This window comes from Papilio machaon, chromosome 16, assembly GCF_912999745.1.
Source record: "Papilio machaon chromosome 16, ilPapMach1.1, whole genome shotgun sequence".
NCBI classification, from domain to species: Eukaryota; Metazoa; Arthropoda; class Insecta; order Lepidoptera; family Papilionidae; genus Papilio; species Papilio machaon.
Window position 1 is genome coordinate 5,709,839 of NC_060001.1, and position 27,938 is coordinate 5,737,776.

General features: G+C 39.9%; 1 protein-coding gene, 1 long non-coding RNA gene and 16 other non-coding genes across 18 annotated transcripts in view; 6 read left to right on the top strand and 12 right to left on the bottom strand.

Annotated features, from left to right (window-relative positions):
- LOC106711143 (dynein axonemal heavy chain 10) overlaps positions 1-22,446 on the bottom strand; it is a 41,056-nt gene extending 18,610 nt beyond the window's left edge. Inside the window, exons 1-51 of the mRNA XM_045681658.1 lie at positions 22,371-22,446; positions 21,846-21,992; positions 21,596-21,688; positions 21,306-21,496; positions 20,890-21,088; positions 20,524-20,771; positions 20,262-20,406; positions 20,071-20,184; positions 19,551-19,731; positions 19,147-19,269; positions 18,962-19,044; positions 18,684-18,810; positions 18,313-18,555; positions 17,791-17,960; positions 17,283-17,470; positions 16,969-17,130; positions 16,559-16,759; positions 15,965-16,256; positions 15,598-15,756; positions 14,842-15,078; positions 14,443-14,696; positions 14,179-14,327; positions 13,977-14,086; positions 13,628-13,806; positions 13,146-13,341; positions 12,793-12,890; positions 12,562-12,697; positions 12,293-12,379; positions 11,916-12,058; positions 11,489-11,667; positions 11,106-11,288; positions 10,858-10,983; positions 10,344-10,597; positions 10,066-10,254; positions 9,754-9,926; positions 9,245-9,410; positions 8,960-9,118; positions 8,709-8,803; positions 7,977-8,234; positions 7,632-7,791; positions 7,392-7,487; positions 4,239-4,362; positions 3,910-4,094; positions 3,537-3,629; positions 2,896-3,048; positions 2,321-2,476; positions 2,031-2,201; positions 1,115-1,303; positions 728-860; positions 451-605; positions 166-291 (exon numbers count right to left, since the gene is read on the bottom strand). Coding sequence (XP_045537614.1) covers positions 166-291; positions 451-605; positions 728-860; positions 1,115-1,303; positions 2,031-2,201; positions 2,321-2,476; positions 2,896-3,048; positions 3,537-3,629; positions 3,910-4,094; positions 4,239-4,362; positions 7,392-7,487; positions 7,632-7,791; positions 7,977-8,234; positions 8,709-8,803; positions 8,960-9,118; positions 9,245-9,410; positions 9,754-9,926; positions 10,066-10,254; positions 10,344-10,597; positions 10,858-10,983; positions 11,106-11,288; positions 11,489-11,667; positions 11,916-12,058; positions 12,293-12,379; positions 12,562-12,697; positions 12,793-12,890; positions 13,146-13,341; positions 13,628-13,806; positions 13,977-14,086; positions 14,179-14,327; positions 14,443-14,696; positions 14,842-15,078; positions 15,598-15,756; positions 15,965-16,256; positions 16,559-16,759; positions 16,969-17,130; positions 17,283-17,470; positions 17,791-17,960; positions 18,313-18,555; positions 18,684-18,810; positions 18,962-19,044; positions 19,147-19,269; positions 19,551-19,731; positions 20,071-20,184; positions 20,262-20,406; positions 20,524-20,771; positions 20,890-21,088; positions 21,306-21,496; positions 21,596-21,688; positions 21,846-21,992; positions 22,371-22,418 — 8,226 coding nt within the window. The 5' untranslated portion in view covers positions 22,419-22,446. The remainder of the gene's footprint in view (positions 1-165; positions 292-450; positions 606-727; positions 861-1,114; positions 1,304-2,030; positions 2,202-2,320; positions 2,477-2,895; positions 3,049-3,536; positions 3,630-3,909; positions 4,095-4,238; positions 4,363-7,391; positions 7,488-7,631; positions 7,792-7,976; positions 8,235-8,708; positions 8,804-8,959; positions 9,119-9,244; positions 9,411-9,753; positions 9,927-10,065; positions 10,255-10,343; positions 10,598-10,857; positions 10,984-11,105; positions 11,289-11,488; positions 11,668-11,915; positions 12,059-12,292; positions 12,380-12,561; positions 12,698-12,792; positions 12,891-13,145; positions 13,342-13,627; positions 13,807-13,976; positions 14,087-14,178; positions 14,328-14,442; positions 14,697-14,841; positions 15,079-15,597; positions 15,757-15,964; positions 16,257-16,558; positions 16,760-16,968; positions 17,131-17,282; positions 17,471-17,790; positions 17,961-18,312; positions 18,556-18,683; positions 18,811-18,961; positions 19,045-19,146; positions 19,270-19,550; positions 19,732-20,070; positions 20,185-20,261; positions 20,407-20,523; positions 20,772-20,889; positions 21,089-21,305; positions 21,497-21,595; positions 21,689-21,845; positions 21,993-22,370) is intronic.
- Trnaa-agc lies at positions 1,813-1,885 on the bottom strand. Its single transcript has one exon. It is a non-coding gene; the product is annotated as a tRNA-Ala (tRNA).
- On the bottom strand, positions 3,190-3,262 carry Trnaa-agc. Its single transcript has one exon. It is a non-coding gene; the product is annotated as a tRNA-Ala (tRNA).
- Trnaa-agc lies at positions 4,430-4,502 on the bottom strand. Its single transcript has one exon. It is a non-coding gene; the product is annotated as a tRNA-Ala (tRNA).
- On the bottom strand, positions 4,584-4,656 carry Trnaa-agc. Its single transcript has one exon. It is a non-coding gene; the product is annotated as a tRNA-Ala (tRNA).
- On the bottom strand, positions 4,737-4,809 carry Trnaa-agc. Its single transcript has one exon. It is a non-coding gene; the product is annotated as a tRNA-Ala (tRNA).
- Positions 4,890-4,962, bottom strand: Trnaa-agc. Its single transcript has one exon. It is a non-coding gene; the product is annotated as a tRNA-Ala (tRNA).
- Positions 5,043-5,115, bottom strand: Trnaa-agc. Its single transcript has one exon. It is a non-coding gene; the product is annotated as a tRNA-Ala (tRNA).
- On the bottom strand, positions 5,196-5,268 carry Trnaa-agc. The gene has a single exon. It is a non-coding gene; the product is annotated as a tRNA-Ala (tRNA).
- On the bottom strand, positions 5,349-5,421 carry Trnaa-agc. The gene has a single exon. It is a non-coding gene; the product is annotated as a tRNA-Ala (tRNA).
- Trnaa-agc lies at positions 6,423-6,495 on the top strand. The gene has a single exon. It is a non-coding gene; the product is annotated as a tRNA-Ala (tRNA).
- Positions 6,574-6,646, top strand: Trnaa-agc. The gene has a single exon. It is a non-coding gene; the product is annotated as a tRNA-Ala (tRNA).
- Positions 6,725-6,797, top strand: Trnaa-agc. The gene has a single exon. It is a non-coding gene; the product is annotated as a tRNA-Ala (tRNA).
- Positions 6,875-6,947, top strand: Trnaa-agc. The gene has a single exon. It is a non-coding gene; the product is annotated as a tRNA-Ala (tRNA).
- On the top strand, positions 7,025-7,097 carry Trnaa-agc. The gene has a single exon. It is a non-coding gene; the product is annotated as a tRNA-Ala (tRNA).
- On the top strand, positions 7,176-7,248 carry Trnaa-agc. The gene has a single exon. It is a non-coding gene; the product is annotated as a tRNA-Ala (tRNA).
- Trnaa-agc lies at positions 8,470-8,542 on the bottom strand. Its single transcript has one exon. It is a non-coding gene; the product is annotated as a tRNA-Ala (tRNA).
- Positions 22,447-24,333: 1,887 nt separating the features above from the next.
- Positions 24,334-24,856, bottom strand: LOC123721784. The gene is made up of 3 exons (XR_006756309.1): positions 24,783-24,856; positions 24,635-24,695; positions 24,334-24,433 (listed from the first exon to the last, which is right to left on the bottom strand). It is a non-coding gene; the product is annotated as an uncharacterized LOC123721784 (long non-coding RNA).
- Positions 24,857-27,938: the final 3,082 nt, after the last annotated feature.

Here is a 27,938-nt window from a genome sequence, read left to right on the forward strand (position 1 = left end):
CAAACATACACGATCTACTGGCGAATTCCAACTTAATTAATCACCCTATATTATGAACATTCATTTCGAATTCAAAGTCATCAATAAGACGAATTCTGAGCCACTAGCTGCTAGAGCAATAATATCTGCCACCTTTCTCTCATTTCAACCTGAAAGTAGACGTACCTCTTGGAACAAGAAGTAGACGGCCTCGTAATCCAGCAGGTCCTCGTAGTAGCGAATCTCCTCCTCGTCCAGTGCGTTGCGGTAGTCGCCGAATAGCATTGGGTCGCGCAGTACGTACTCCTCCAGCTAACATATGTACTGTTTATTTATTTGTTGACCGCAATTCTCAGCTATGGTTTAACTAAAAAACTAACTGACATTTTTCAACCTGTTACAAGTTAACTAAATCTAAGTTATATTGTATTTTAACAAGTATTTTCTTTGATGATATATTTATCACGTTACCGTCAACATATGCTCCTGTTCCTCCTGCTCTTCTTCCATAACCTCGGTCTCTTCAGGCACCGCATCGGACTTAGCAGGTTTTTCTGACATGAATTCTACAAGAAAAGATATTTCTGGTATTGAACAATATGGTCGTTTTTGTAAACGATACAGAACTACAACAATAACGCCAATATGTTAAAGTTTAAGGTTACCGATTACCTATCAAGAGATACGAGCTTGGGAGTTACCTAGACTGATTAAAAGAAATATTAGTTATTTAAAACAGCGACGTTACCATCTTCCTCCTCTTCCTCGGGATGTCTCTCCTCCTCCTCGGGCACCACAATTTCCTCAAGCACGACTGGCTCCGCCTCGGGGAAATATTTCACAATGTGCTCTTGAACGTGCGACCGCATCAACTCGTTCTCCTGTTGTTTTCGTAATTTTACTTTTAAGATTTTAAATCATAACAAGAATCTAATCGGGTAAGGATGGTACTTAGTACCAATTTATAACTAGTACAGCAGTTACATCTTCATCTGTTTGGTGTGAATGACTTGACTGACTACAGCATAAACTTCTGTTTGTTGCGAATCTCAGCGCAGCCTCTGTCTATCAAACAGATGCTGCAAATTGTCATGGTGCAGTAGATGACATTGCGGCACCGGGAGGCAGTACTTACCTCGGTGCTGATGAGGCGGTCGCAGATGACGCGGGTGAACTCGTTGCGCCAGCAGCGCAGCACGGCGCGCGGCTCGGCGAACATCGGCGGCCGCGTGAGACACAGCCCGGCCGCGATACGGGACAGGTCGCGCAGGTTGAAGATGTAGTGGAACTTGGCCGGCGTCGGCGGTAGCTCTACTATTATAATCTATAAGGACGCAATAGCTTTGATGAACACTTCGTAAATAAACTTTGACATTTAATAAAGCGGAACTGGTGGCATTTAGCCGACTAATTGTGTGAGAAATATTTTTAGTGGTGCACTTCGCCGACAGCTCACATACGTGAGCACCGACCTTTTTTTTCACAGGAGAATGTTTTATGCATACTGCCCCGGGGGGGACGCGATAGTGATTTTAAATTCTCTTTCGGATGGGAAGCATACCCACTAAACCCCTCTGTTCCTCCTACGCATTGTGGTGAGGTCAGGGGCACCCTTGCGCTTTCGTCTACACCGACATGGCCAATTGAGGTTAAGTACTCAACTTAAAGCGCTTGTTTACACGAAACATCTAACCCTCTCTAAATCTTAACTAAGTTAGCTGCTAGCTACACTAGATACATAAATATTAAACTTACTTTTAAATATAATAATATTTTTTAAATGTAAATGAATATTTGTAATATAATAAATAAACAATAAATAAAAGTTAGGTTTGGAGGCGCCGGGTATCGATCCCGGTACCTCTCGCATGCTAAGCGAGCGCTCTACCATCTGAGCTACGCCCCCTATGTGAATGGTACATATAAACTAGTTTTGGTACAGCCTTAAAAAAACCTTCAAGCAACTTTAAAGAAAAGAAAGGCTTCAATGAAACAGTATAATAAACAAGCTCTTGACACAATCTTTGTGTCAGTACTAAACCGAGGGCAACCTTATATAAATCCAGTGTCATCTGCACGATCTTATCGACGATGTCCCGGATCTCGTCTGCGAAGATCTCGAAGTGTCCGGAGAGGATGGACACGTAAATGTGCTGCAGCGTGCTCTCCGACGGAAACTGCAGGTTGTACACTGAGAACATCGAGATGAAACGCGGATCTACCTGCGAAACGAATAAATACCTATAACTTTCTTCAAATAAAAAAAAAAACAAAGGAAATATCAAAAAAGAATATTTTATAATTTGTGTGTAGACAGTGGAAATCCACTATAAATACTAACGTCGTTCCTTCCGCCGCCAGCCTTGCCCATGGAAGCAAGGAAGCCGATGTCCTTGAGGTTCTTCCAGTTGAGGTCCTTACCCCGGTCGTAGAATCCCTTCCTCTCAAACAAGAGCTTCAGCAGTGCTATCGGTTGCTGAGTGCCGTATGTGTCCACCTAAAAATGGTACCAATATAAATTACAAGCAGACTTAATAGATAATAATGTCAAAGGAAAATTCGTAATATTTGTAGCTAACTTAAATCAATATCACAGAGAAACTTTTCTGACAAATAATTCATTGTCATTTTATATAAGAAAAACTAGCTGTTGCCCGCGACTTCGTCCGCGCGGAATTAAAAAACTTAGCGTATGTGTACTTTCAGACTATGTTCTACATCTGTGCCAAATTAGATCAAGATCGTTGAGCCATTCTGGAGATACCTTCAAACAAACGTCCATCCATCTCAACATTCGCATTTATAATAATGAGCTAAGATTCGTCTTAAATTGATCGGTGAATGTAAAAGTTCTGTTTGTATAACACTTAACAAGCTTTTTAATATTGCATTATAAGTAAAGGTATTACAACTTACAATAGGCATATTCATGTCGTCTATAAAAACCAGCATCTTTTTGCCCACAGGTGGGCCAAAGGTGTCCTTTGTACGTTTCTCTACTACCGATTCTAAGTTCCGTTGCACGTCCATTGAAGATGTGCGCGATGAGAAATTCATTTGTTGAATAATCTAGTAAACACACAAAAGAAAACCAATAGATACTGTGTATTTTGCTCAAAGGTACTAAGATCATATTATGAAAGGAATTTTTTTTATTCCAAGTCCCACCCAAGTCTTTAATTTGTTTTGCAAAATAAAAAAAGAAAGAATTGGAGGCGCCGGGTATCGATCCCGGTACCTCTCGCATGCTAAGCGAGCGCTCTACCATCTGAGCTACGCCCCCCGTGTGAAAGTATAAGAAAAAAAACTACAACTCGAACAATAACTATTTAAAGGTCATTTTGACGTCGACTTTCAACTGTCACATTTCAAATCCGACGACGAGATATACAACCAGCGTATTCAATTACCGAATACATGTACCTAAAATCCTTTTTTATATATTCTAATACGTACAGTAAAATGCCATTTAATACCGGTAATAAATAATTTAGATTACAAAGTATTGACTTATCGTAAAGATCAACAACGACATGAAGATTATAGAACATGCTCACGTATTTATCTGCGGGAAGGCCGTGCAGATAGTTAGTGATAATAGCGGTCTTGGACGTGCCAGTTTCGCCCACTAATAGAACTGGACGTTCCACCTGCAAGGCAATTAATATTCCTATAATTCGAGCTAAACATTTCCTAAAACATCAAAATTCTAAGTAAACAAATTATTATTTCTGCATCAATAAAAATAAACAAATAGACAATTCATTGTAATGTTTTATTCTCAATCTATACAAAATGAATCCTTTTTGTTTTTAAATCTACTTTCAAGAGAGGCAATTTTACCCAGATAGGGGGCCACCAGTTCGTAATCCTATTTCGTTCCTATGAAGATAGAACGGTGCGAGTTTTTGTAATGTAAGGTATACTTACGCTCTCCATGATCTTAATGAGCCAGGTGAGCCTCAATGTGTCCACGGTAGGCACCAGGATATTGGGGAACTTCATCTCCCGGTCGTGCACGTACGCGGGCACCAGCCACTCCCACGCCTCCCAAGTTTTCGTCGACAATTCCAAGCAGTAATCATATAGCGACGGGAAACCCATCGGGAAATGTTCTGTTTAAACAATTTATTTTAAATTCATTTAATATGAACAAGTTTTTTATTTTGCTTTTTATTGGTTTTATCTCATACATCCACATAATAAGTTTTAAAATCATTGTAACTGTAATTTGATTTATTTTCATAAAATAATCGTACTTGTTGTAGCCTTTTTCTCAGGATTGTCTTCTACTAACATCATCGGACAGGCTTTCTTGACGTATCCATCGAAATCAAACCTCCCATTGTCCACTATACACGCACCCAAACTGTTGTACATTGACTGTGGAAAATATTGTTATAAGAACGTACCTAAGACTCAAAAAAAATTATAAAATGTATAAAAATTTTGGAGGCGCCGGGTATCGATCCCGGTACCTCTCGCATGCTAAGCGAGCGCTCTACCATCTGAGCTACGCCCCCCGTGTGAAAGTATCCTTATAAATGAACAACATAGTGCAACCTGAACCTTTTTGTGTTTTGTAAAATATAAAAAGAAAACTTTGGAGGCGCCGGGTATCGATCCCGGTACCTCTCGCATGCTAAGCGAGCGCTCTACCATCTGAGCTACGCCCCCGTGTGAAAGTATCCTTATAAATGAACAACATAGTGCAACCTGAACCTTTTTGTGTTTTGTAAAATATAAAAAGAAAACTTTGGAGGCGCCGGGTATCGATCCCGGTACCTCTCGCATGCTAAGCGAGCGCTCTACCATCTGAGCTACGCCCCCGTGTGAAAGTATCCTTATAAATGAACAATATAGTGCAACCTGAACCTTTTTGTGTTTTGTAAAATATAAAAAGAAAACTTTGGAGGCGCCGGGTATCGATCCCGGTACCTCTCGCATGCTAAGCGAGCGCTCTACCATCTGAGCTACGCCCCCGTGTGAAAGTATCCTTATAAATGAACAACATAGTGCAACCTGAACCTTTTTGTGTTTTGTAAAATATAAAAAGAAAACTTTGGAGGCGCCGGGTATCGATCCCGGTACCTCTCGCATGCTAAGCGAGCGCTCTACCATCTGAGCTACGCCCCCGTGTGAAAGTATCCTTATAAATGAACAATATAGTGCAACCTGAACCTTTTTGTGTTTTGTAAAATATAAAAAGAAAACTTTGGAGGCGCCGGGTATCGATCCCGGTACCTCTCGCATGCTAAGCGAGCGCTTTACCATCTGAGCTACGCCCCCGTGTGAAAGTATCCTTATAAATGAACAACATAGTGCAACCTGAACCTTTTTGTGTTTTGTAAAATATAAAAAGAAAACTTTGGAGGCGCCGGGTATCGATCCCGGTACCTCTCGCATGCTAAGCGAGCGCTCTACCATCTGAGCTACGCCCCCTATACATAAAATGTACAATTTCAAGTACTCACACGTATAAAATAAAATCAGTGATACTTTCACTTCAGTTGTGTTACTGCCGAGGTTAATAACAAATGTATATACGCACTATTTGGTTCATTTAGACTACACATCTTATATATATAAAAGAAAGTCATGTTAGTTACACTATTTATAACTCAAGAACGGCTGAATCGATTTAACTGAAAATTGGTGGGCATGTAGCTTAGAATCAGGAAACGGACATAGGATAATTTTTACCCCGTTTTGTTTTTTATTCCGCGCGGACGGAGTCGCGGGTAAAAGCTAGTTTATAATATTCTCTATATATTTATAACTAGCTGTTGCCCGCGACTCCGTCCGTGCGGAATTAAAAAAAACTTAATAAGTAGCCTAAGTGTTTCATCAAGACCCGTTGAGCCGCTCCGGAGATACCTTCAAAAAACTGTAAGAGGCAGATATAATTCGCTTTAATATCACTGCATGTAATAAGAATCATAACAAAGCGAAATTATTTAAGGGATAAAATGAAAAGGGAAAGACGACCAGACTATTAATGAAAGAGTTTTTTTCTGTTTACCCTATTATGCATTATTTCTGTAACAAATGACTATGTTTTTGTTGACCCACTGTTAAAAGTCAACGAAAAATTACTGAAATTACAGATTTTTTTAAACGTGATCAATTTGTAAACTCTGTTAGGTAAACCAGTTACGTGCAAGTTCAATGAAAGTATGTGCGTAATATTGCGGTAGCGCCCGAGGCGTGCTGTGCGATGAATGTCAACTCAGCAGTGCCCCAGTTCGAGCACGCACTGATTTTACACAAGGAGAATGTAATCGTGAGTTTCCACTGTCGAATATCTGCACAAAAACAAATTGTTCTCTTATTTAAGTTCATGAGCGGGATGGATGTGTTTTTGTAAATGTTTAGATAACATTCTCATTACAATAAGTACGCACTGGTTTTATACTATTGCCTTTTCGAATAAGGCTTCATATGGGGGCGTAGCTCAGATGGTAGAGCGCTCGCTTAGCATGCGAGAGGTACCGGGATCGATACCCGGCGCCTCCAAACCTACTTTTTAATATTTTGTATTTGACAATAAGGTTCAGGTACTATACTGTTCATTTATAAGGGTACTTTTACACGGGGGGCGTATCTCAGATGGTAGAGCGCTCGCTTAGCATGCGAGAGGTACCGGGATCGATACCCGGCGCCTCCAAACCTACTTTTTAATATTTTGTATTTGACAATAAGGTTCAGGTACTATACTGTTCATTTATAAGGGTACTTTTACACGGGGGGCGTAGCTCAGATGGTAGAGCGCTCGCTTAGCATGCGAGAGGTACCGGGATCGATACCCGGCGCCTCCAAACCTACTTTTTAATATTTTGTATTTGACAATAAGGTTCAGGTACTATACTGTTCATTTATAAGGGTACTTTTACACGGGGGCGTATCTCAGATGGTAGAGCGCTCGCTTAGCATGCGAGAGGTACCGGGATCGATACCCGGCGCCTCCAAACCTACTTTTTAATATTTTGTATTTGACAATAAGGTTCAGGTACTATACTGTTCATTTATAAGGGTACTTTTACACGGGGGCGTATCTCAGATGGTAGAGCGCTCGCTTAGCATGCGAGAGGTACCGGGATCGATACCCGGCGCCTCCAAACCTACTTTTTAATATTTTGTATTTGACAATAAGGTTCAGGTACTATACTGTTCATTTATAAGGGTACTTTTACACGGGGGGCGTAGCTCAGATGGTAGAGCGCTCGCTTAGCATGCGAGAGGTACCGGGATCGATACCCGGCGCCTCCAAACTCATTTTTTACGCAAAAAACAAATTGAAAGGAATTTTTACGTCGACTCGTTTCTAACGTTAACGTTCAGGGATTCATGACTTTCTTACAATTTTTTTGATATCTTTAAATATATAAGTGCATATAAGATCATTTACTTACCACCATGAAGACGCATTCGACGACCGTTCTGTCAATCTCTTCATTGACCTCAGTGTTGGGAAGCAGTCCGCTAATCATGTAGCACAGCTGTACCACCTAATGACAATGTCAAGTGATATGGCGATGAAAGCCTACTCTTTGGATGGATCGAAATGTCTAAATGTTTAATAAGATTTTTGTGGGATGAGTTTTGTATGGAGGAAAATTAAGTTTGTGGCTATTCCCTACGGGTAATGTTACCAGATTTAACGGCGTCTGAGGCACGATGGTGGCGAGCGGTGTCTGCTGCTGCAGGCCGAAGAGACCGAACACAATATAGTTGATGGCGCCCGGCACATAGTGCTCGAACAGACCTGACAGCTGTTCGCGCTCCTCGTCATTGCTGCGTCCGCGCAGCCACCTTACATGCAACATAAGTAATGCTACATAGTGGAAGACCAGTCAGGACTCATGTCCTGATCGGAGCTAATCTTGTACATTAAAGGGTTACTTTAACATTAAATTTTTGATTAACATTAAACCTCTCATCAATCGGTCTTTCCAGCAAAACTTTCAATATTAATTAGTTCCATGATAGGCTCTAACCTCTCCCAGTAGGGCACATAGCCCAAGTTCTTGGGGTCGACGAAGACCATGCCGGCCCGGGAGACGGTGGCGGGCGAGGCGTAGTTGAGGTCTCCGACTTCGAAGAGCAGCGAGCAGTATGGCGCGAGGCGGATGCGCTCGCCGTTGGCCAGCGTCAGCAGCCGGTTGTCGTCCATCACAGAGTTCATGTTCTCTATCCACAGCGCGTCCACGTCGCCGTCGAACAACGAGTACCGACGCTCATCTTTTTCTGCCGGCCTACAGACACCAATAAATTTCAATACATTTTGTATTGGTGTGACCACACTAATTCCCTTTTGGCGCACAGAAAGTCTCATCTATATCCGTATTGTATTTAAATGTATTGGTACTTAAAATATTTTAATTTAATCCAATATTTTCTAATTTACAAAAATTTCAGAACAAGAAAGAAGTTTATTGATTATCATTTACGGCAGTTTTCTTTCATTTTAAACTAGAAAAAAGTAAACTTTGGAGGCGCCGGGTATCGATCCCGGTACCTCTCGCATGCTAAGCGAGCGCTCTACCATCTGAGCTACGCCCCCGATTGAATGAAAATATAAAAATTAAGAACAATTAAAAAAAATTGTATGTCGCATTTCTTATAAAACATTCTACTGCAGGTATTTATTATGAAATCGTATCGTGAAGTTGTCAAAGATATGATATTTTCATTGGTGATTTTTGACAATTATTTGAATAAACACTCACCTGTTCATTTCGCGAAATATTTTCGAATACAGACCATCAGTCCAGTCTCTGGTCACTGGATCAAGTATACCGTACAGCTCGATCACTGAACAAGCCTGTCACAAACACCTTAAATGTAAATCCATATTCCTAATATTCCTACGAAATCAACGGAAAATGGGAAACATCCTACTATTGTATTACCTTAAATTATACGTAAGTATAATATCTGAATAGACACAAAGATAAAACGATTGAAAATTAAAGGTAACCTTGGGATTGAGTACAGTAAGCTTAGTGGGCGTGCCGAGATCTGTCTGCGCCTTGACGAGGGTGTCAAGTATGACGGTCTTGCCACCGCCTGTCGGCCCCACCAGCATCGAGCAGTGCCGCGTCATCATCGTCTCGTACAGTTGCACCACTTTGTCCACCTTACACAGATCCATTAAAAATACCAATCATCATTATACAATCAAAAAGACGGCAAAAGTAACGGTGGTCCTTCGAGTCTCAAAAAAATGAATAAATATTAAATACCTATCATATGCTCAGATTACCTGATGCGGCATGACAATGTATCCGCCGCGCTCGAGCACCACAGTGACGGCGGCGTTGAAGTCCGGGTAACCGACGCGCGGACACTCCAGCCCCGGGAACAGGTCCTTGATCAGACCCAGGAATAGCGGCACGTCCTCGAACACGAACTTCGGATGGTTCATATCCCTGTCAACAACTTGCCAATGTCAACACGAGAATTTTAGAAATAGCGAAGCGATTACTTCCCATAGACATCCGTAATCATAGATGCGTTGTCTACCTTTAATCGACGGAAGAGGTGCCGCACTGTAAGAGGATATTTTCCCGTCGAATGCTTACCCTCATCCATCTGTTCCTTTTTCCATTTCCATCCTTTCTTTATAAGAAAAACATGAAAGTGGACTAAAATTTTCGACATGCACATGATCACATGATAATATGAAATAGAGGAAACTTATTTGAAAATTAAGGCGCCATCTCATTAACTGAGTAAGTAAATTGGTAAAGCATAACTTTTCTGATATAATACCTGAGCGCTCTCATGAGCACCATGATCTCGCTGAGTCCGGGCGAGTCGCGGCGCAGTTTGCCGGCCATGCGCAGTACTGCGGTCAGCGCGCGCAGACCCCAGTCGTAGTGCGACTGCTTAGACAGCTGCTCGCGTGCCACCTTGTACAGCACTGTCATCTTTTTGGCCAGCACCTGAATACAATTTATCATATTTAGATTACTCATAGAACGCAGGACAAAACCAAACAGAATAGCCAGCGCCCCTAAAACAATGTTCTCGGAAGTTAACAATAAGAATATAGGAAGTAAGTAGGCTCATATTACAACTTACCTTTGCCGTAAGAAATCCGTCAGAGAAGAGCGATATCTGGCAGATCATCTCGAGGTCGGGTAGGATGCAGACGACGGGTCGGAACAGCGCCTTCACCGACTCCGGCAGCTCGGTGCGGCCCGCGTACCCTGGGTTCATAGTTATGAAGATGCCCACCTTGCTATCCATCGCTATCTCTTGACCCTCGAACTAGAAATAGGACAAAATTCCAAAAACATTAATATATATATAAAATCGAGATACATTATAGAAAATTGTAATAACTTGATCACGCTCACCGTAAATCTCTTCAGCTTCATAAGTAAAGCACTACGTATACACTGCAGCTGTGTGGATATAACGGAGAGCACGGATATGTCTATCCTGTTAAACTCGTCGAAGCAGCCCCAGGCGCCGCACTGGCAGAGGCCGGCCAGGATCTGGCCCACAGCGCGGAAGTCCATGCCCTCGCCGCAGTTGGTCACCACGCACAGCAGGCCCAGCGCCTTCGCCAGGTCTTTTGTCGTTTCCGTCTTACCGGTGCCCGCGGGCCCTAAGTATATTTACAGATAGCCAGTATTAAGCGCTACAATATTAATTTGAAATACTACAATTATGAGTATAAACTTCATTTAAACTACTACAAAATGTGTGGTTAAATAAAAGCTTTGTACATGACACTTTTTTTTTAATTCAGTTCTGAATCAACAAATAGCATAAGATTGAAAACAACCCCGTCTAGTTTACAAACAATACCTAACGAGAGGTTTACGTGTAACTTTTAATTTTTTAAACTGTCCGTATGTATAATACCTGCGGGTGCGCCGCCCAGCTGCATGGTGAGAGCTTGTGTGATGGTGAGGTATATGCGATCAGTTAGAGGCGTTATAACCAAACGACCGTTCAAACCCATGTATTCGTATCCGTACTCGAACAAACCTATAAATTAAAACATAGTAAAGGTACAACGTTACCGTCACCCTTTCCACCAAAGAAAGCAATGTAAATCGCTTATAACCAGGCTTATGTAATTTAACAGAGCGGAAAAGAAGATATATAACCGGTGCACTGTCGTATCCAGAGGTTGTCGTCTCGCTTGAGCCAGTAGAACCTGAGCTGGCTCTCCCACTGGAAGGCGGCCGCCTCTGTCACGTTGTCCCGCACGAAGCCCTCGATGATGTCCCGCGCGTGCACGTCGATTGTCGTGATCGTGCGGAACTTCAGACGGTCGTTCGACGACAAATCTATTCAGAGTTAAGAACTATAACTAACGTACTATATCCGACAGTTAGGCACACTTTAGTCAAACATATGTTTTAACCCTTTGACCGCCGATGATTAATATTTTGGACTTTAAAACGACTTCCAGTGTAAATATATTGTTATAAGTTTGTCACAAAAGCCTATCAGTCAGTTTTATTTAACTGTCATCTCAGTCACGTACCTTGTCTGACTTTAACGACCAGTCCGTCGAGTTGCTGGTTCTGCTGGGCGAGGTGCTCTTTCATGGCGCGCTTGTTGCCTTTACGTATGCGATAGAACGTCTCCTCCGTCTCCGCCGTCCACCACACGCCGTTGGCCGCCAGGCACACCATGCCCTGGTACTCCATTATCCATTCCGTTCTGCAGAAGTTGAAATATTTTATCGCGTTACATGATATCTGAGGTCAGATGACGTCAGATCAAGCCAGATTGAGATCATTGAGGCTAAAAAACTTATGCATTGAAATAAACTAAACAAGAACATATGAGGTCAACTGTTAATTAAATATTTTGAAGTAAATGTTAACGTTTACAAAAGAAACAAAAAAGAAAAAAACTATGATTATTTCATTTGTTGCCTTTTTCATTTATTTTTTTGTAATACAAACCTGGGTACGTTCCAATTTTTCCCGTAGTAAAATATGGCCTTTTTGGTGATAAATTTGTTGGTCCTGCGCATCTCGTTGAGAACCAGGTTCATCCAGTCCTCCACTCGGCCTTCCGTATACACGATGTTGCGGAAGTCCATTATCTAATACAAATTATATTATTGAACATGTTTTATTATAAGTACAAACAAACAAGCGGTCACCTGCTGTCCTGGTTCTTGTAATACGAAGTATCCAAATACTTTGCTTCTTTCTTTTTTACGGTTGTTTTCCGCAAAATATCTCGTCATAAATACTTTTTTCGTAAAGTTATATTTTATTAAAGTGGATTTGTAACTAAAACATTTAGAAAAATACATAAATGTGTACGATATCACCTCCCCTTCGGCTGATATCATTTTGGCGGCAACGGGTCGATTGGTGTGGTCCACGTACAAGTCCAAAGCTCGAATGTTGTCAAACATCTGGAAACATTTACCGAGAGTTTTCACTGTTGAAAAGCTCGTAAAAACATAACTATGTGAATTTTTTCACGCAGAAGAAAAAAAGACATGTTTTTATACAGATTGTTGTTTTAATTACATTAAGTTAAATTTGTTAATGGGAACGCACGTTCACAGCTGCACAGTTTCACTGATGGATTTACCTTGATCATATGCTCTTGAACACAGCTACATTCACTGCTGCCGAGGATCGAAAGCAGTTCATCAGTCGAGATGAAAAAGAATCTTGGAAATATGCGTCTTTTGGAATCTAAATAATCGTTTAATGATTTCTGACATCTGTAAAGAAAATCAATGAACGTTAATATTTATTTTAGAAAAAAAGTAAATATAAAAATATTTGTATGAATTTATCTCATGTCAAAAAATCTTACTTCTGCAGGCCGAGCCCCAAGTTGACAAACTCTTCTAATCTGCCACTTATCATGCAGCAGTCAACGACGTTTAAGCGCTTTGCGGTGTCCAACATAATCTGTGACAAGAAATAGTTAATTTGGACAACAAATTCGACTGACCCGTAACGCTTATGACACTCAAAGAAAAAATAAGATTGAATGACCCCTCACTCTTATAATCGTTAAAGCTAAAGACTTAAAGAGATTACAACACGACGGACTTTACCAACGTAGTAAAGACCAAGTGTTCCTTTCAGCGACATAGTTTCTCTTAGTGTATATTAAAGGGACCCCCCCTTAGTAACCTCGGTTGCGGCAGTTAGTGAACGTACCTTTCTAAAAGCTCTATCGATGTCATCAAACTTCTTGGCCTCCTCGGGAAGCTGCGTGCGGATGTCACCGCCCACGAAGATGCCCTCCAGGTAGAGCCACTTTCGTTGTGTCGCCAACCACTCCTCTATTATCTCTGATATCAGAGATAGTCGCCGCTCCCACGTCTGTACCACTGTTAAGAACGGACCTATAAATCTGTAAAACAATTAGTAATTTTAATAATATTTTGTAGGTAGTGTAAGTGTAAGATGATTATATTCTTACATACACGAATTAAGAAGCTCAAAAGGAGTGATTCAAAAGAGTTAGCTTTGCAAGAAAACCTGACATGTGTTGACAAAAATACAGTCGAACCTGGACTGGCGATATTTTTCTCTCTTATAGAGATTTCTCGCTTATCCAGGTTAGACGATATTATCATCGTTTTCGATAGAAATATTTTGGAAATGAATTTAGTGATGATATCGTATTGTGTACTGACTGCGAGGCGGCCATGCCCTGCAGCGTCATGGCGTCGTCGTCCAGCTTGACGACGATCTCGTCGCAGGGGTTGAGGGTGTAGCCGCGGTCCTCTCCGCGCGCCGAGTGCCGCGACACAGAGAACATTATGTTGGCCCACGTGTCCTGCACCTCCTTCACACCGCGCTCGATAGCCAGCTCCTAGCATTACGAATTCTTGATAACAAACTTTCCTCCAACTACCTTTCTAAATTTGAAGCGGAGCTGAAGTTCTAATAGCCTAATGGTTAAGTTTACGGTCTACCTATTTTAAAGTACAAAAGAAAAAAATAGTTAGAAACTCGTGCGTCACGAGACAAATATAAACGAACCTTTATAGCATGGTTGACGATCTCCTCGGCCACATCTTGGTATTTGTGCAGTTCCATAGCGAACATGTTCTCTAGAGTGAAACGCTCCGGCGACATATCGAAGTCCTGACCTGGATTTTTCAAGTTTTATAAATAGTTAAAACTGTTTTTACATATTAATTAAGGAAAAATTTCTTTGACAAATAATTTTCTGAATTCTTACCTGTTTTGTGCATCAGTTCTTTCCAGTGACGTTCGCGCATCGCTTCATTCTTAAGCGACACCATCAGTGGAACTACACCCTTAAATTGCTTCATTTTAAGGTCTAGCATCAGACCCACGGGAGTAGACCGAGCAGCTTTTGGTAGTTTGCTATTTGAAAATAGTTACAATGGGATATGTATTCTGTTGAATTTTCTTGCCCCTTTGTATCATTCGTATATTTAAAGTATTGTTACTCAAATTAGCTTAAACATAATTAACTTACCGATATTCTTTAAAGAATTGCTCTATACCATCGACAAGTGCTTGTGGGTTTAGATTGACCCAAAGAGTCTTGGCCCAGATCTCTCGCGCGTACTTCTGTGCTTTGTATATCTTGTAAATCAGCTCCATAGCATGGAAGTCAGATTTAGCGCGATTGAAGTTCGAGAAATCAGCCAGAGGATTGTCAAAGAGCTGTTCTGCAGCTTGAAGATTTCTCTTGCGAGATTCTAGCTCGTCGAAATACTTCGTGTATTCCTGTTCAATAAATTATGCAATTTAACATTACCGTAAATTTCCTTTGCTAAAAAACATATTTTCTCACATGTCTAAGTGTTTCGGCAATGGAAACTAACCCTAACATAATTGGTAACTTTTAATATAGTAACAATAAAAGTCCTACCTCCATCAATACAAGACCTCTGTCCATGTCTTCACCTATAGTCCCGGGTCCTTCGCTGTCAAACTTTTCAACAAAGTCATCGAGCTCTTTGAGGAACTTCGATATCTCTCCTACGTTCAACTTTGAAAACTTCTCCTTGGTCTGCTCGAGAGTATTGCCGCGGAACAAAGACGATTGGTACAATGAACCCCAAGAAGATTCCAGATTTTTTGCAAAAAGGAGATCATCATCTGCCACCTGTGAGATTAATATTGGAATTTAAGATACGCCTCTTTTCGTCTTTCTTAATTTAATTAATAAAAACACATACATATTCGTAACACAATAAAAATATATCAAAAAAATTCTTCAAATAGAGCGTCGATGGCTCAGGGGTTAAGGACTTGACTTGCAATCTGCAGATCCTGGGTTCGGATCCTTCCAGGTACCAATATATTTTTCTATTTTCGATTCACATATGTACAATTATCCGTTCTTACGGTAAAGGAAAACATCGTATGTGTGAAGTCAACCCGCACTTGACCAGCGTGGTTAACTATGGCCTAGTCACCCCTAACTTAGGGTAGGCTCCGAGCCCCTCAGTGGGGACGTATTATGATTCTTCAAATATCTCGGGGCTGATCTTGAGTTACGCGCTACTACATCTACCATTATGTTCTGCATAGCAACTCGTACGACGTTCAGAGCCAGGATATTTCAAAAATACAACGTATATGCATACTAGTGTTTCGTCGTTGGTAACCTATGTTTACCAACCTCGATGCCGTGCTGCCTCAGCATGTGGAATATCTCTTGCATGCCTCTGTACTTCACCTCCGCGGTGATGGTCATCGCCTGGACGTGCGTTATGGTCGCCATCACCAGTTTGAAGTCCTCTAAGCCTTTTATGTTCATATTCATTGTCATACGGAGAGACTGAAAATATTAACACAGTATTATACTTGACGACTAAAAATTGACTAACGGATTATATATAGTCTTCATTCATAAATCTGTTTTGAGATTAAAAAAATGTCAAGTATTATAATTTTACCTTACGGAGAATATTCGAGAAAATTAGGTAGCTTAACATCAACCTATATATAACTTGACTTTCCAGACATTTATAAAAATAATACGTTACCTCAATTTGATTCTTGAGATCGTACATGCTCATTCTTGTCTTAGAGGCCAGACACTGTCCTAGTATATTCTTCCAGTCCTGCGCGTGGTTCTGTATCTGTTTGATGATGGGGCGCAGGTTGACGCGGATCGCGCCCACGTCCACGAACTTGACGTGCTCGTCCAGATCCGCGATTATATCCTCGAAGAAGAAGAACTTCTCATCGTACTTGTGTATCTGGTCGGTCTTCTGTGTGTATTTCTCACAGGATAAATGTTTGTCGAACGCCCACAGGTGTTGATATTTATACCATCTGCCAAATGGCAATATTAACTCAGATTTATAATAAACTAGCTATCGCCCGCGATTCCGTCCGCGCGGAATTTTGAAAAAGAATGTAATAAATAATAAATATCCTATGTATTCTTCCAGACTATGTTCTACATCTGTGCCAAATTTAATTAAGATCCGTTGAGCCGTTTAGATCATATTTTGATTGCTGATGCTATCTTCAGTTCGGTTAAGCTTAATTGCTTTATTGCGATATAATGCCAAAGGCAATAACATCAATCTTGTTATGTCAGTACTACAATACGTTATGTGGTAGTGACTAACTTCTGTATATAAGCGTGTATGTCCTGGGTGAGGCGGTACATGGTGTCCTGCAGCAGCAGCGTGATGTCGTTGATGGAGGCGACACGAAGCACGTCCTCGAAGAACGAGAACACATAGTACTCGTTGCCCGTCGCCTCCGCGATGCGTTGCGGCGGGCACGGCAGGCACGTGTTGCGCATCCAGCGTGGGAACGCCGTTAGTCTGAAATAACCTTGATATTTACTAAAATGATGCTCAACATTGATTTTTGGAATTGTTTCAACGGTGGAAAATAACATCATAATTGCAGTAAATTATCAAATAAAGAGCTTCATGAGGGAAGTAGAAACAAAAAAACTCAATATAATTGATATAACTAAATAGGTTATTGCTGCTACTTTGACCAGGTAACTTATCAGAAATTTGCCAACCTGTTGAGAAAGTGTTTGATATCATATCCTAGTATATTGCAGACTTCGGCGGCGGTGGGCCGCATGGTGATGTCCGGGGGCACCAGCACCGCGTCCACTTGGAACAGAGCCTTGCGCTCACTCAGACATTGCTGGAATTGCTCCATGTTCTCCAGAGTTAGTCTGATCAGGACAACAAACCCATATTCATTGAAATGAATGATCTATATGAATAAGTTATTGAATGAATGATTGCGTGGATATATGATTGAATGAATGAATTAAGTTCGAGATTACACGAAATATTATTTTCAGCTAGTATTTAGTTTACGTACTTAATGAGCGATTTAAATATCTTCTGTTCCCAGTGCATGTAGTATGAGGCCATGACTTCAGAGCGGCCGGCGCTGGTGCCCAGGATGAGGTATTCCAGCTTCATCAGTATGGGGCCGATGCGCTCGTACAGTCGGGACAGCATCGTTACGCGGTTGTTGCGCTCATTTGCAACTTCCACGAAAAATGTCTAAATAATTGATAAACTTTATGCACTTCAAATAAACAAATAAAAACGTTATTATAAAAAAAAACTTACTCTGTTCTTTGTCATAGTCTTGCCTGAGGATTTTTAATATCACTCCAGATTCAAACCTTACATTAAATTTAAGTCCTTTCAAATTATAAAGAAGATCGTATAAAAAAAATGATTTAGAAATTTACACGAGATAGTTATTGGTCATTCGACTAATTTTTAACCATTGAAAAAGAGTAAATTAACACCAACTGTTTTAACTAGTCATTTATAATAAACTTATTAACTTCAGAAAAGTAAAATTGACAATGTACCTTGCAGGGATAAAGCCATGATGAATCTGGTTCCCCGGTGTCTGGATTCACGTAGTTCTCAGGCTTCAACAGTGGGAATAGATCGAAGAGTTCTAATTGATCTATCAATACTAGGATCTCTTTTTCCACCATTTTCAATTGTTGGTACACTGCTTGCAAGGAATTTTGTCCTAAAAGTTATAGGACGGGGATATTTGACCACATATTGCGTAGAAGTTCCTTGTAGATGGTACGAATAATTTGGGATTCGCGAGTTTTAACGAGTATGTGTGATTTTTAGCGTAATGTGCAGATTAGCTATGGATAAAATATTAATTGATCACTAAGTTGAAACCCTTACTTTCTACTAAATTTACACTAAGGGACTGCTGAGGAACCATGTAACGACTATGACTGCGGCAGTGTGGCTTGAACGCTAAGCGTTTGCATTTTACTTATCGGATCGTATCTAATCTTTCGTCGGAGTCTTCGTAAGGTCCTTTCTTAGTGATTAATTAACGATTGAGTGAGGCTCTTAAATACCTTTGGTGATATCAGTGATGTAGTCCTTAATCCCAAGGGCGTTCCAGGTGATCCTGGTGAGTCCGGGCAGGATGTGTCGCTCCATGTCGAGCAGGTGCCGCTTCATGAGGTACGTCTCCGAGGGGCTGAGCGAGCTCGTGTTCACATTGTACCGACTTATCACTATCTCTAGTGATTCCAATTCATAGTATAGCCGGCTCTTTTGCATCGCCACATCACGAATATTAGATGGGAGGTTGAACCCTGATGAATGGTCAACATTTTTAAGATAAGTTATTACTTTACTAGTGTGAAATTTATAAGATTTGAATGACAATGTATCAAAGGATTGTTGTCTCTTTATTTAAAGCGAAACTGAGAGTGATGACTACCTAATTGCTCCATAAGTTCAGCCTCTTTGAGAATCATGAATATCTTTTTATCGAAATTTGTATGGAACTCCAAATCGTATTCTTGCATTAGTTTATGTACGGTGAGATCCCGCCATGTTACATCCGTCTGTAAACAGAATATGAAACTTTTTGGGTACAAAAAAACCTTTTAATTACTAAAAATTCATTCTCCAGAATAATGGAAAATTTTACTTTTATTCTCTTTGCTAACTGTATAAAAGGATGGATGAGTATTGAGTTGCTTTTATAATAATTACCAGTCCCTCTTTGGCCAACAGCGACATAGAGCTCGGTGAACGCACATTCTCGTAGTGCTGGCCCGGGATCCGCATTAACATCACTGTAATAAACAACAGCTTATTAAATAAAATATTTTGAAAACAGATTTATAGTACTTTATAGTGAGTTTGCAATGGTATAAATACGAACAGTTTTTACTTACGAGCTTTGTCTCTACGTCGTTTTTCGGCAATCTCCTTATTAACCACATCGACAGCGGCCAGCGAGGTGCGCGAGGGTTTCTTCTTGCCGCGGATGTCGGCACCTTTCTTTGGTTGAGCTATATCTGGAGATAAATCATAAGATAGCAATCCATATTTGTCTATGCAGAGTCACAAGATTTATCGCCTTGTAGTTCTACAAGGTACCGTCATATTGTACAATACAAAATATATATACTTCGTATGAAGTTAATAGGGCATAGATCTAAAATATACTCACCATCTTCGATATACGCAGCTTGAGAAAAAAAGGTTTATTTCTATCAAATTAGAGTAATAAATATCACTTAAAGATTAATTTAGTAATTAAATTGTTAACGATAAATAAATCCCAAAGTTAACTCACCGATTCCCGATTTAAATTTAACTTGCAATATATTTTTCTTCATGACGTTATCAACGAACAATGAGGATGCGTCCACCCACTCCTTGAACTTGGCATCCTCATACTCCTTGATCAGCTTCGAGAACGCCTTGTATTGATTGAAGGCTTCCTTCTTCTGCTCGCAATCGTTCAGTTCTGGTACCTAAATGCAGAAAATCTTACAAATTACTACTAAACAATTAGAAAATTTTAAGGCTTTTATTATGTTCTTGTTAATTAAAAGAACTAAAAATTTTAATAAAAAAAACTAGTCGTCAAGAAGATTCAAACGAGACCGAACTCGATGAAGTTGTATCGTTTCATCTCGATATGTCCACCTTCGCGCACCATCATCAGATCAGCACTATGTCAATATAATATTGCATGAAAACTTCCTCAGTTGAATCAATAACCGCGAAGTGGATTAAACTTAATGTTCAAAATTTGATGATAAACATCAGGACAGGAGAATAGAGTAAAACACATCTATATGCAGTAATACCTTTTGGAACTTCATAACGGGCCGTTTCATTTTGATGAACAAGGCGCGTGCCCAGTATATGGCGCCAGCTACTGGCGGGTGGTCGCGCAGCAGTGGAGGGTTTTTACGATAACGCTACAAAAATAGTTTTAAAATAAAAAAGCCGGCCATGTAAAAAGAGTTATTTGTTGTTGGTGTCTGAAAAGAGTTACCGTAAATTTATCCTCAACTGAGGTGATCTCTTTGATGAACTGGCGCATGATGAGGTCGAACTTTGTCGACAGTTCTTGACGGATCGCCTCTCTTGTGTCGAACTCTAAGAACTTTAGAAGTACGTCTAGAGCTTCGTCTGAAAATCTAAAACGTTAACAATAGTAGTTTTGAAAACCACAATTTCATGTCTCACTTAATCTCATCGTAAAATTAATATTGATTCGCAGTGAATTAAAAGAATGCTGTGAACATAAGCTTTACCTTAAATTGCCAAAGCTCTGATTGATATAGTTCTTGGCCTCGTCTTCAAGATAGCGAACTTCCTTCCAGAAGTCAGACATGATGACGTCCCAGTTCTCCTTGTTGTCAAACACGAACACGCTGAAGTCAATCGTACGTATTGGATATACCAGCCGCTTGACGCGCTTGCGCACGTCATCAATCTGTGTCGGGTCGCTGATTATTGACTTGAGCTCCGAACCGAATATTCGCTCAAAGTCTATCAGGACCTGTATGAGTTAATGTGACATATGTCAAGAAATTTCTTAAAGGACGGTTTTGTTGACCAGTGTAATGTCTATCTATTTCATTATATCTATCATCTATCTGTTGGTATATGTAAGTGACCTGTACGATGTCGCCGAGGTCGCGGGCGACGGTGCCGATGTAGTCGGTGGTGTTGAAGAGCAGCGGCTGCTCGAACTCCCAGCGCGCACCTTTGCCGCTCAGCTCGATGTTACGTCGCGTCTCCTTGTACAGATCGTGCCACGTCTCCATTATCCTCTGACCGGTGCGCGCCAATGATAATATTTCCTCATTGCTTTTACTAAAAGAAAAAACAATTCTATTGGACCAGACGAAGAAGTATCAAGTCGTATATTTCATTAAAAAGAGAAATAACGACAGATGAACGTCGGATGCGACGCGCACATGTGTAATTACATGTTAGTTATGGTGGAATTCCTGTACTGCTTCTGTTAAATCGTGGCGGATCAAACAAATAGAAAGAATATACCCATTGAAAGTGTGGAAATAAGGCTTACTCAAATAACTTATGTACGTCGAGGAATCTCTCGAGCTTGTTACTGAGTCCCCAAGAGATCCTCAACATGAGAGGCACCATGGTCTCGTCGGTGCGGTAGCCCTTCGACAGCACCCACACCATAAAGATGCTTTCCATCAGCTCCGGCATCACCTCGATAACTTGCTTCAGCGGAGAATCGTCCTCTATTATCTAACAAAGCAAACCACAACGAGTTACAATATATCTTACAGTATATCAGTCAGATATGCTTACTATACAGTCTTTACTCAATATATTTGTATAACTTACATTAAAGAAGCGCAGCAAAGTTGAGAGGAATTTTAAATTGTCTCCGGCTAGGTTATATTGTTCTAAAAGTCGTTCTTTATAGTTAGAAAAACTCTGAAAAATAAAGAGAAAATTACGAAAGATTCTGAAAATTAAAAACGTCTACTAACTATTCTGCGAAGTAATTTTATTTTAAAATTTTTAAACATTTTTTACTTGTTTTAGAATTTGAATTTGTAATCGTAGTATTCATATAAGAGTAGTCATGTACCTCAAAGTAGGGAGACTTGACTTGCTCGATAAGTGATAGTATCTTGACGACTGTGGGCTGCTTGAGCTGCTCCACCAACAGAGAGAGCTCCGCGTCCCGCTCGCGCCAGTACTTGTACTCCGCCACTGGGCCTTTGCCCTCGCGAGTCTACATACATTTTATAAATAATGCAATAATATCAAACTCTTTATTGTCTATTCGAAGTTTGAGGCTCTTGTAATATTGTTGATTGTCGCGTTGCTCACGCTCCGTACACGCAACGTTGAGTCGTTTATTCGGTCAGTACAGACATGGCGGCTTTATGTCATCTGTATTTTGCTCCGCCATCTTGAAAATTGTAACAACTTTTCACAAGCGACTGTCTTTAGCGTTGACAGATAGAAATTTGGCCGATATAGTATTATATTGCGGAAGTCTTAGCGACTAAAAATGCAAGAATCGAAAATTTACATCGCATTGTGTACGATGGACCTAAGTGAGAAGCAAATTTAATTATTTTTGTTACTAGTTACATTTGTTACTAACTTTTCCCAGGCATGCTGCGATAGTGTTGTCGATGTGCGTCTGCCACATGTCCACGGCTTCTTCGAGCTGCGCCACCAACTTGGGATCCAGCATGCGCACTTCTGATCGCTCTTCGTCCAGCAATGGTATGGTTGGCATTGGCAGCTGAATCTCACCTTCGATGTGCTCTATGGTCCTGAATTTATTGTAACGGCCCTAAGCACTACTGGAGAGCGCCAAGGAATTTTAGCACGAACGAGTATGAGTCCTTTAAATGGCGATATGTTAACAAATCTTACTAATATTAGGTCCTTACATATGAAATTGGCGTTTTGTATGGGAGGAACAAAAAGTCGAATATTTTTTAATATAATATATTTAATTAATCAAAGTATGAACCATTATTTTCTATGCACTTTTGCCATCTTATAGGTAGTTCATTGATCCCTTTACTAAAAAAACCAGTCGGACGGGAATCAATAAAATCTTTGAAGGCGATTTGGACTGCCCCATCGGAGTTGAATTTTTTCCCTTGCAAGAAGTTATCCAAATTTCGAAAAAAATGGTAATCTGTTGGAGCAAGGTCCGGGGAGTACGGAGGATGTCTTAGACTTTCCAATTGAAGCTCTTCTAATTTAGTAGCCGTCTGTTGCGCAGTGTGTGGTCTAGCGTTGTCGTGAAACAGCAGTGGCGTGGAGCGATTGACCAGCCTAGGTTGTTTAGCCGCTAGCTTTTCCATCATGGTTTGCAATTGCTGACAATAGACATCAGCCGTAATAGTCTGGCCAGATTTGAGAAAACTGTAATGAACAATACCGGCACTAGTCCACCAAACGCTTACAAGTAACTTTTTTGGGGTTAATTTTCGCTTGGGGCAGGATTTGGCTGGCTGGCCAGGATCCAACCATTGCGCTGAGCGCTTCCGATTATCGTAAAGAACCCATTTTTCATCACAGGTAATGATTCGGTTTAAAATACCTTCATTATTGTGCCGGTTTAGTAATGTAACGCAACAGTGGACGCGCGTTTGCTGGTTTGCTTCAGTCAACTCGTGAGGTACCCACCTTTCAAGCTTTTTAATCTTCCCAATTTGCTTCAAGTGAATTAAAACAGTTTTATCACTAACATCGCAGCCTGCAGCTAACTCGGACGTGGTTTGCGATGGATCCGCTTCCACAATAGCCTTCAACTCTTCATTATCAACTTGAGTCTCAGGCCATCCATGGGGCTTGTTCTGCAGATCGACATTTCCAGAACGAAAACGTTGGCACCAAAAACGAACTGTGTTTTCTTTTGCAACACGACCGCCATACACATCATTCACCCTTCGAGTCGTTTCCGCAGCACTAGTGCCACGGCGGAACTCGTACTCGTAAATAATGCGATATTTTAAGTTTTCCATTTTGTAAAATGAGTGACGCAAACAGAAAAAAACAGAAGAAAAAAAACAAATGAATGACGGTCATCGAACCACAAATACATGAGTCTATAGCTGTACAAATTTGAATTTGGAATTCCTTACCAAAGAGGAGAAGTTCGTGATTAAAGTGGCCAGTACAAAAAACGCCAATTTCATATGTAAGGACCTAATATTATAAATGCGAAAATTTAGGTGGATGGATGGATGTTTGTTTTTTAGAATGTATCTTCGTAACGGCTCAACTCATCTTGTTGAAATTTGGCACTGATGTAGAACATAGTTTAGAAAAACACATAGGTTCTTTATTAACTTCCTTTTTAAATCTCGCGTGGACGGAGTCGCGGTCGACAGTTAGTACCTATTATTCCTGAAATTTTCACATAACCAATATTCTGTTTATAAATGGAATTCAAATACTTTTTTGGTTCAAAGTTTAAATCCTTTCCTTCTAATTTATTATACGATATAAATAATTAAAGCAGTACTTATTATAAGTAGGTACATATTGACCAGAAATCCTAAATTACCATAGTTTAGAAATATATAAAATGAAATACCAATCAACAATAGCCACAAGTTCCTGTATATCAGTGATGACTTCTTCCGCCGTTGACTTCTGTTTGTCGTTTACTTCACCAACGTGCTCTATTTCTGCGCTCGAGTCCTGTTAGTTTGATAAAATTACCCAATTTCCAGCTCTGCTCGACAAAAATACCGATCAAACCAGATACGTTTCGTTACTAATACAATCGTTATACACTAAAACTACATTAAAGTAGTCCCTTCTCGTAGTTTTAACACTAAGCGACTGTTAACGGACCATTAAATGAATCTAATTGTGGTAGTGAAAGATTAAAATACATACAAGCTGCATTTTACTAATCCTTTGCATAGCTGAGTCAGACGTACTGCGCATACTTTTCATTCTGAAATGAAATCGTATCATCAAAATATGTCTAGACATTTGGGAAAATTTCAAAGTCAACATTTTGGGTATAATTAAAAAAAAAGACCTTCTTTCAGCATTTTCACCCCGTGCTATGTTAGACATTCTTCGGTAATCCGATGGCCGTAGATAATTAACCTGAAATCAAGTGTTATACATTTCAAATATAGAGCCCGTCTTTCAGTTCGTACACAATTTGTGTATAAGACAAAACAAAAATCTTGGAGGCTCGAAACATCGTACGAGTCGCTGCGCATAACATAATTTTAGATGTGGGGGAATTGTGTGAAAACAATCTTGAGCAACTAAATAGAATGGCACAGATATTATCTGTGAGGATTAACCTGTGAGGCAGTCTCGTCCATCTTGTAGTGGGCGCCGGCGTAAGAGATCTGTCGCGATAAAATGGCGTGTGACGATTCCGCGTTCAACAGGTTCACCTCGCGGAACTGCTTGTTGAACAGCGGGATGTACATCTGCAATACAAACATACTTATTTCAATAATAAAATAAATAAAATAAAATAAGCCTTTATTGCTGTTTAACAAGATACTATACTTAATCTCTAAAATATTAACCATAGAACTTAATCCTTATATTAAATTATGTCTGTATCGGCAACGGTTTGATTTTCTGTAACAGCTTGTCTTTCGACAAAGGCCTCCTCTAAGTATTTCCACTCTTTTCTGTCTTTTGCGACTCGGATCCAGCACGGTCCCGCTAACTTTTTAAAATCATCCTCCCAACGCTTAAATTGTCTACCTCTGTTTCTGTGACCATCTCTCGGGTACCATTCTGTAATTAATTTGGTCCATTTCTCGTTCTTCTCTCTTATCATATGTCCCGTCCATCTCCATTTTAGTCTTCTGTACGTAGAAGTTGCGTTCTTGAACTTAGTTCGTTGTTTTATTTCCACTTGTCTTATTCTATCTCTTCTCCGTACTTCTGCAACACTCCTTTCTATACCATTTTGGCACACTTCCAGCTTTTTATGTTGTTGCTCTGTTAATGCCCATGTCTGACAACCGTACGTCAGGCAGGGTAGTATGCACATGTTAAATATTTTCCTTTTTTCAGACATGGGCATATCTTTGTTTTTCATCACCTCACTGAGAGACCAAAATCTTTTCCACGTGTTTGCAACCCTACGGTCTATTTCTTTCTGCATTGTTTGTTCTGTTGAAACCATTTGACCTAAATAAATATATTCGGTTACGTTTTCTATTATCACGTTATTTACTTTTATTGTATAGTTGTCTGTTGTATTACTCATTATTTTAGTTTTGGTTGTGTTCATCGTAAGTCCGGCTTTTGCACTTTCATCCGATAGTTGCTGCAACATTTGTTCTAAAGTTTTTGGACATTATTTATTTTTTATTTATTTCAATACAACACTTAAATTAAGTACTGGAGGCCTAATATTAGTCCCCTATCCCTTCCCACCTTTTTCTTAAAAGGGAATGATGGGGAGGGGAAGTGGATTTACTGGACGCATAAGAAGGGGAAATATCGGCTTTCTGTACGTCCACTGCTCCATTCTTTAAAGGTAGGCAACGCATCTGCAATTGCAGATGTCCATGGGCAGCGGTTTTTTTCGCTATTTCAGCGAATTTAGGTGGCCGATTTCTCGTTTTCCATCTTATAATATAAAAAAGTAAACATAGAAACGTCAAATTCAATAAATGGCGGGAATAACCATGTTTTTCAGTTTATTTTTGAAAATTTGGCGATAAAATAAATTTATTTTGTAATATGGAGTGCAGATTGTCTTTGGTGAAGGGTTTGTATTGGGGCAAGATGAAGATGATTATTACACGATGAGTCACATCACTAGCTGAGTAAACGATCTAGACGTGGTTCAAATTAATGTAGTTTTAAGATAGCACTTTGATAATTAAGGATACAGTCAAGGATCTGATATAGCATTGGTAGATAAAATAAATAAAATCTAACTCACCTCTTTCAATTGCATGCTCAAGCTCATCAGGACTTTTCCAGAAGCGCACCCAGTAATTATATATTCGGGCATTTTAAGTTTAGTGATGTAATCGTTTTCCGCCAAGGGTATGGCGTCTGGTCCATGGCGCAGGAAATAGAAATAGCGACGATTACGATTCGCCAATTTGGGGTCTAAGGCCCCGAAGTTCGGTACGAGCTTGGGATACTTAATAAGTCGCGGTACGGGTCGCTGAAAAATCGACAACAATTTAGTAGCCAACAAAGGTTGTAAAAAACTAGTAGAAAAATGTAACGTTTAGCAACTTACAACTACGGTGTAGAACTCAACGGTCCCGTCCACATATGGGTCGAGGTCTTCGGGCGCTGTAAACACACATTTTATGCAACTTATTGACAATAAATTGAAGTTACGTCAATTTCACGTATTGCACCAAGTAAAATTGATTTTAATGTTCACTATTAAAATGTTATAACAAACAAAACAAAACTTTTGAAAGGCAAAATATCTCTTCTGAACTGAAAATTTTAACTGCCTTCGTCAGTCGCGATCTTTATTTTTTTTTAATATTTTATTCTTTATTTTATTATATTAACAGTTATAGTTATAGTAACTATTTTTAGAGATGCGAAAGAATTCTTACGTGGTGGAAAAGAGTACATGTCTTCGGTTGGCTGCGTCTCCTCTGTAGCACCTCGCAAGTCTATAGACGTTTTGGTCTCGTCCTCACCTTCCACAACTTCGGTTAGAGCAGCCGCTGTTTCTATCTCCGGTACATCTCCATAATATTAAAAAGTCAATTTTAAATTACGGCATTACTCACATTAGCTAATATCTGATCAGTTCCACTGACTTGCTTTGCAAGTTTAAGAAAAAAAAAATGCCGCTTGGAACATGTTGATAATAATAAAATGCTAAACATGGTGCATATTAACAAGTGTTTGATGTTGGCTGTTTTTATTTTTTATTATTGGAAATTAAAAAAAAAAAACTATGGCATCCTTGTTCATGGAGCAATTTCCATTCTTTCCATTCTTGTGCCATTCTCTTTAGCTCCTGATATTCTGGATATTCTTGGACTTTCTCTTTATTTTTTAGACCTCATAAAATAATAAAATTGTAAAAATTACCTTCAGCATCCGTTTCTTCTAACTCTGAAAATAAAAGCCAAATTTAAAATTTTGTTATAATATTTCATGTGTTAATTACAGAAATTAAAATACACTGTTTGCCTGTCTGAAGTCTGTTTGAAGTCTGTTTGAAGTC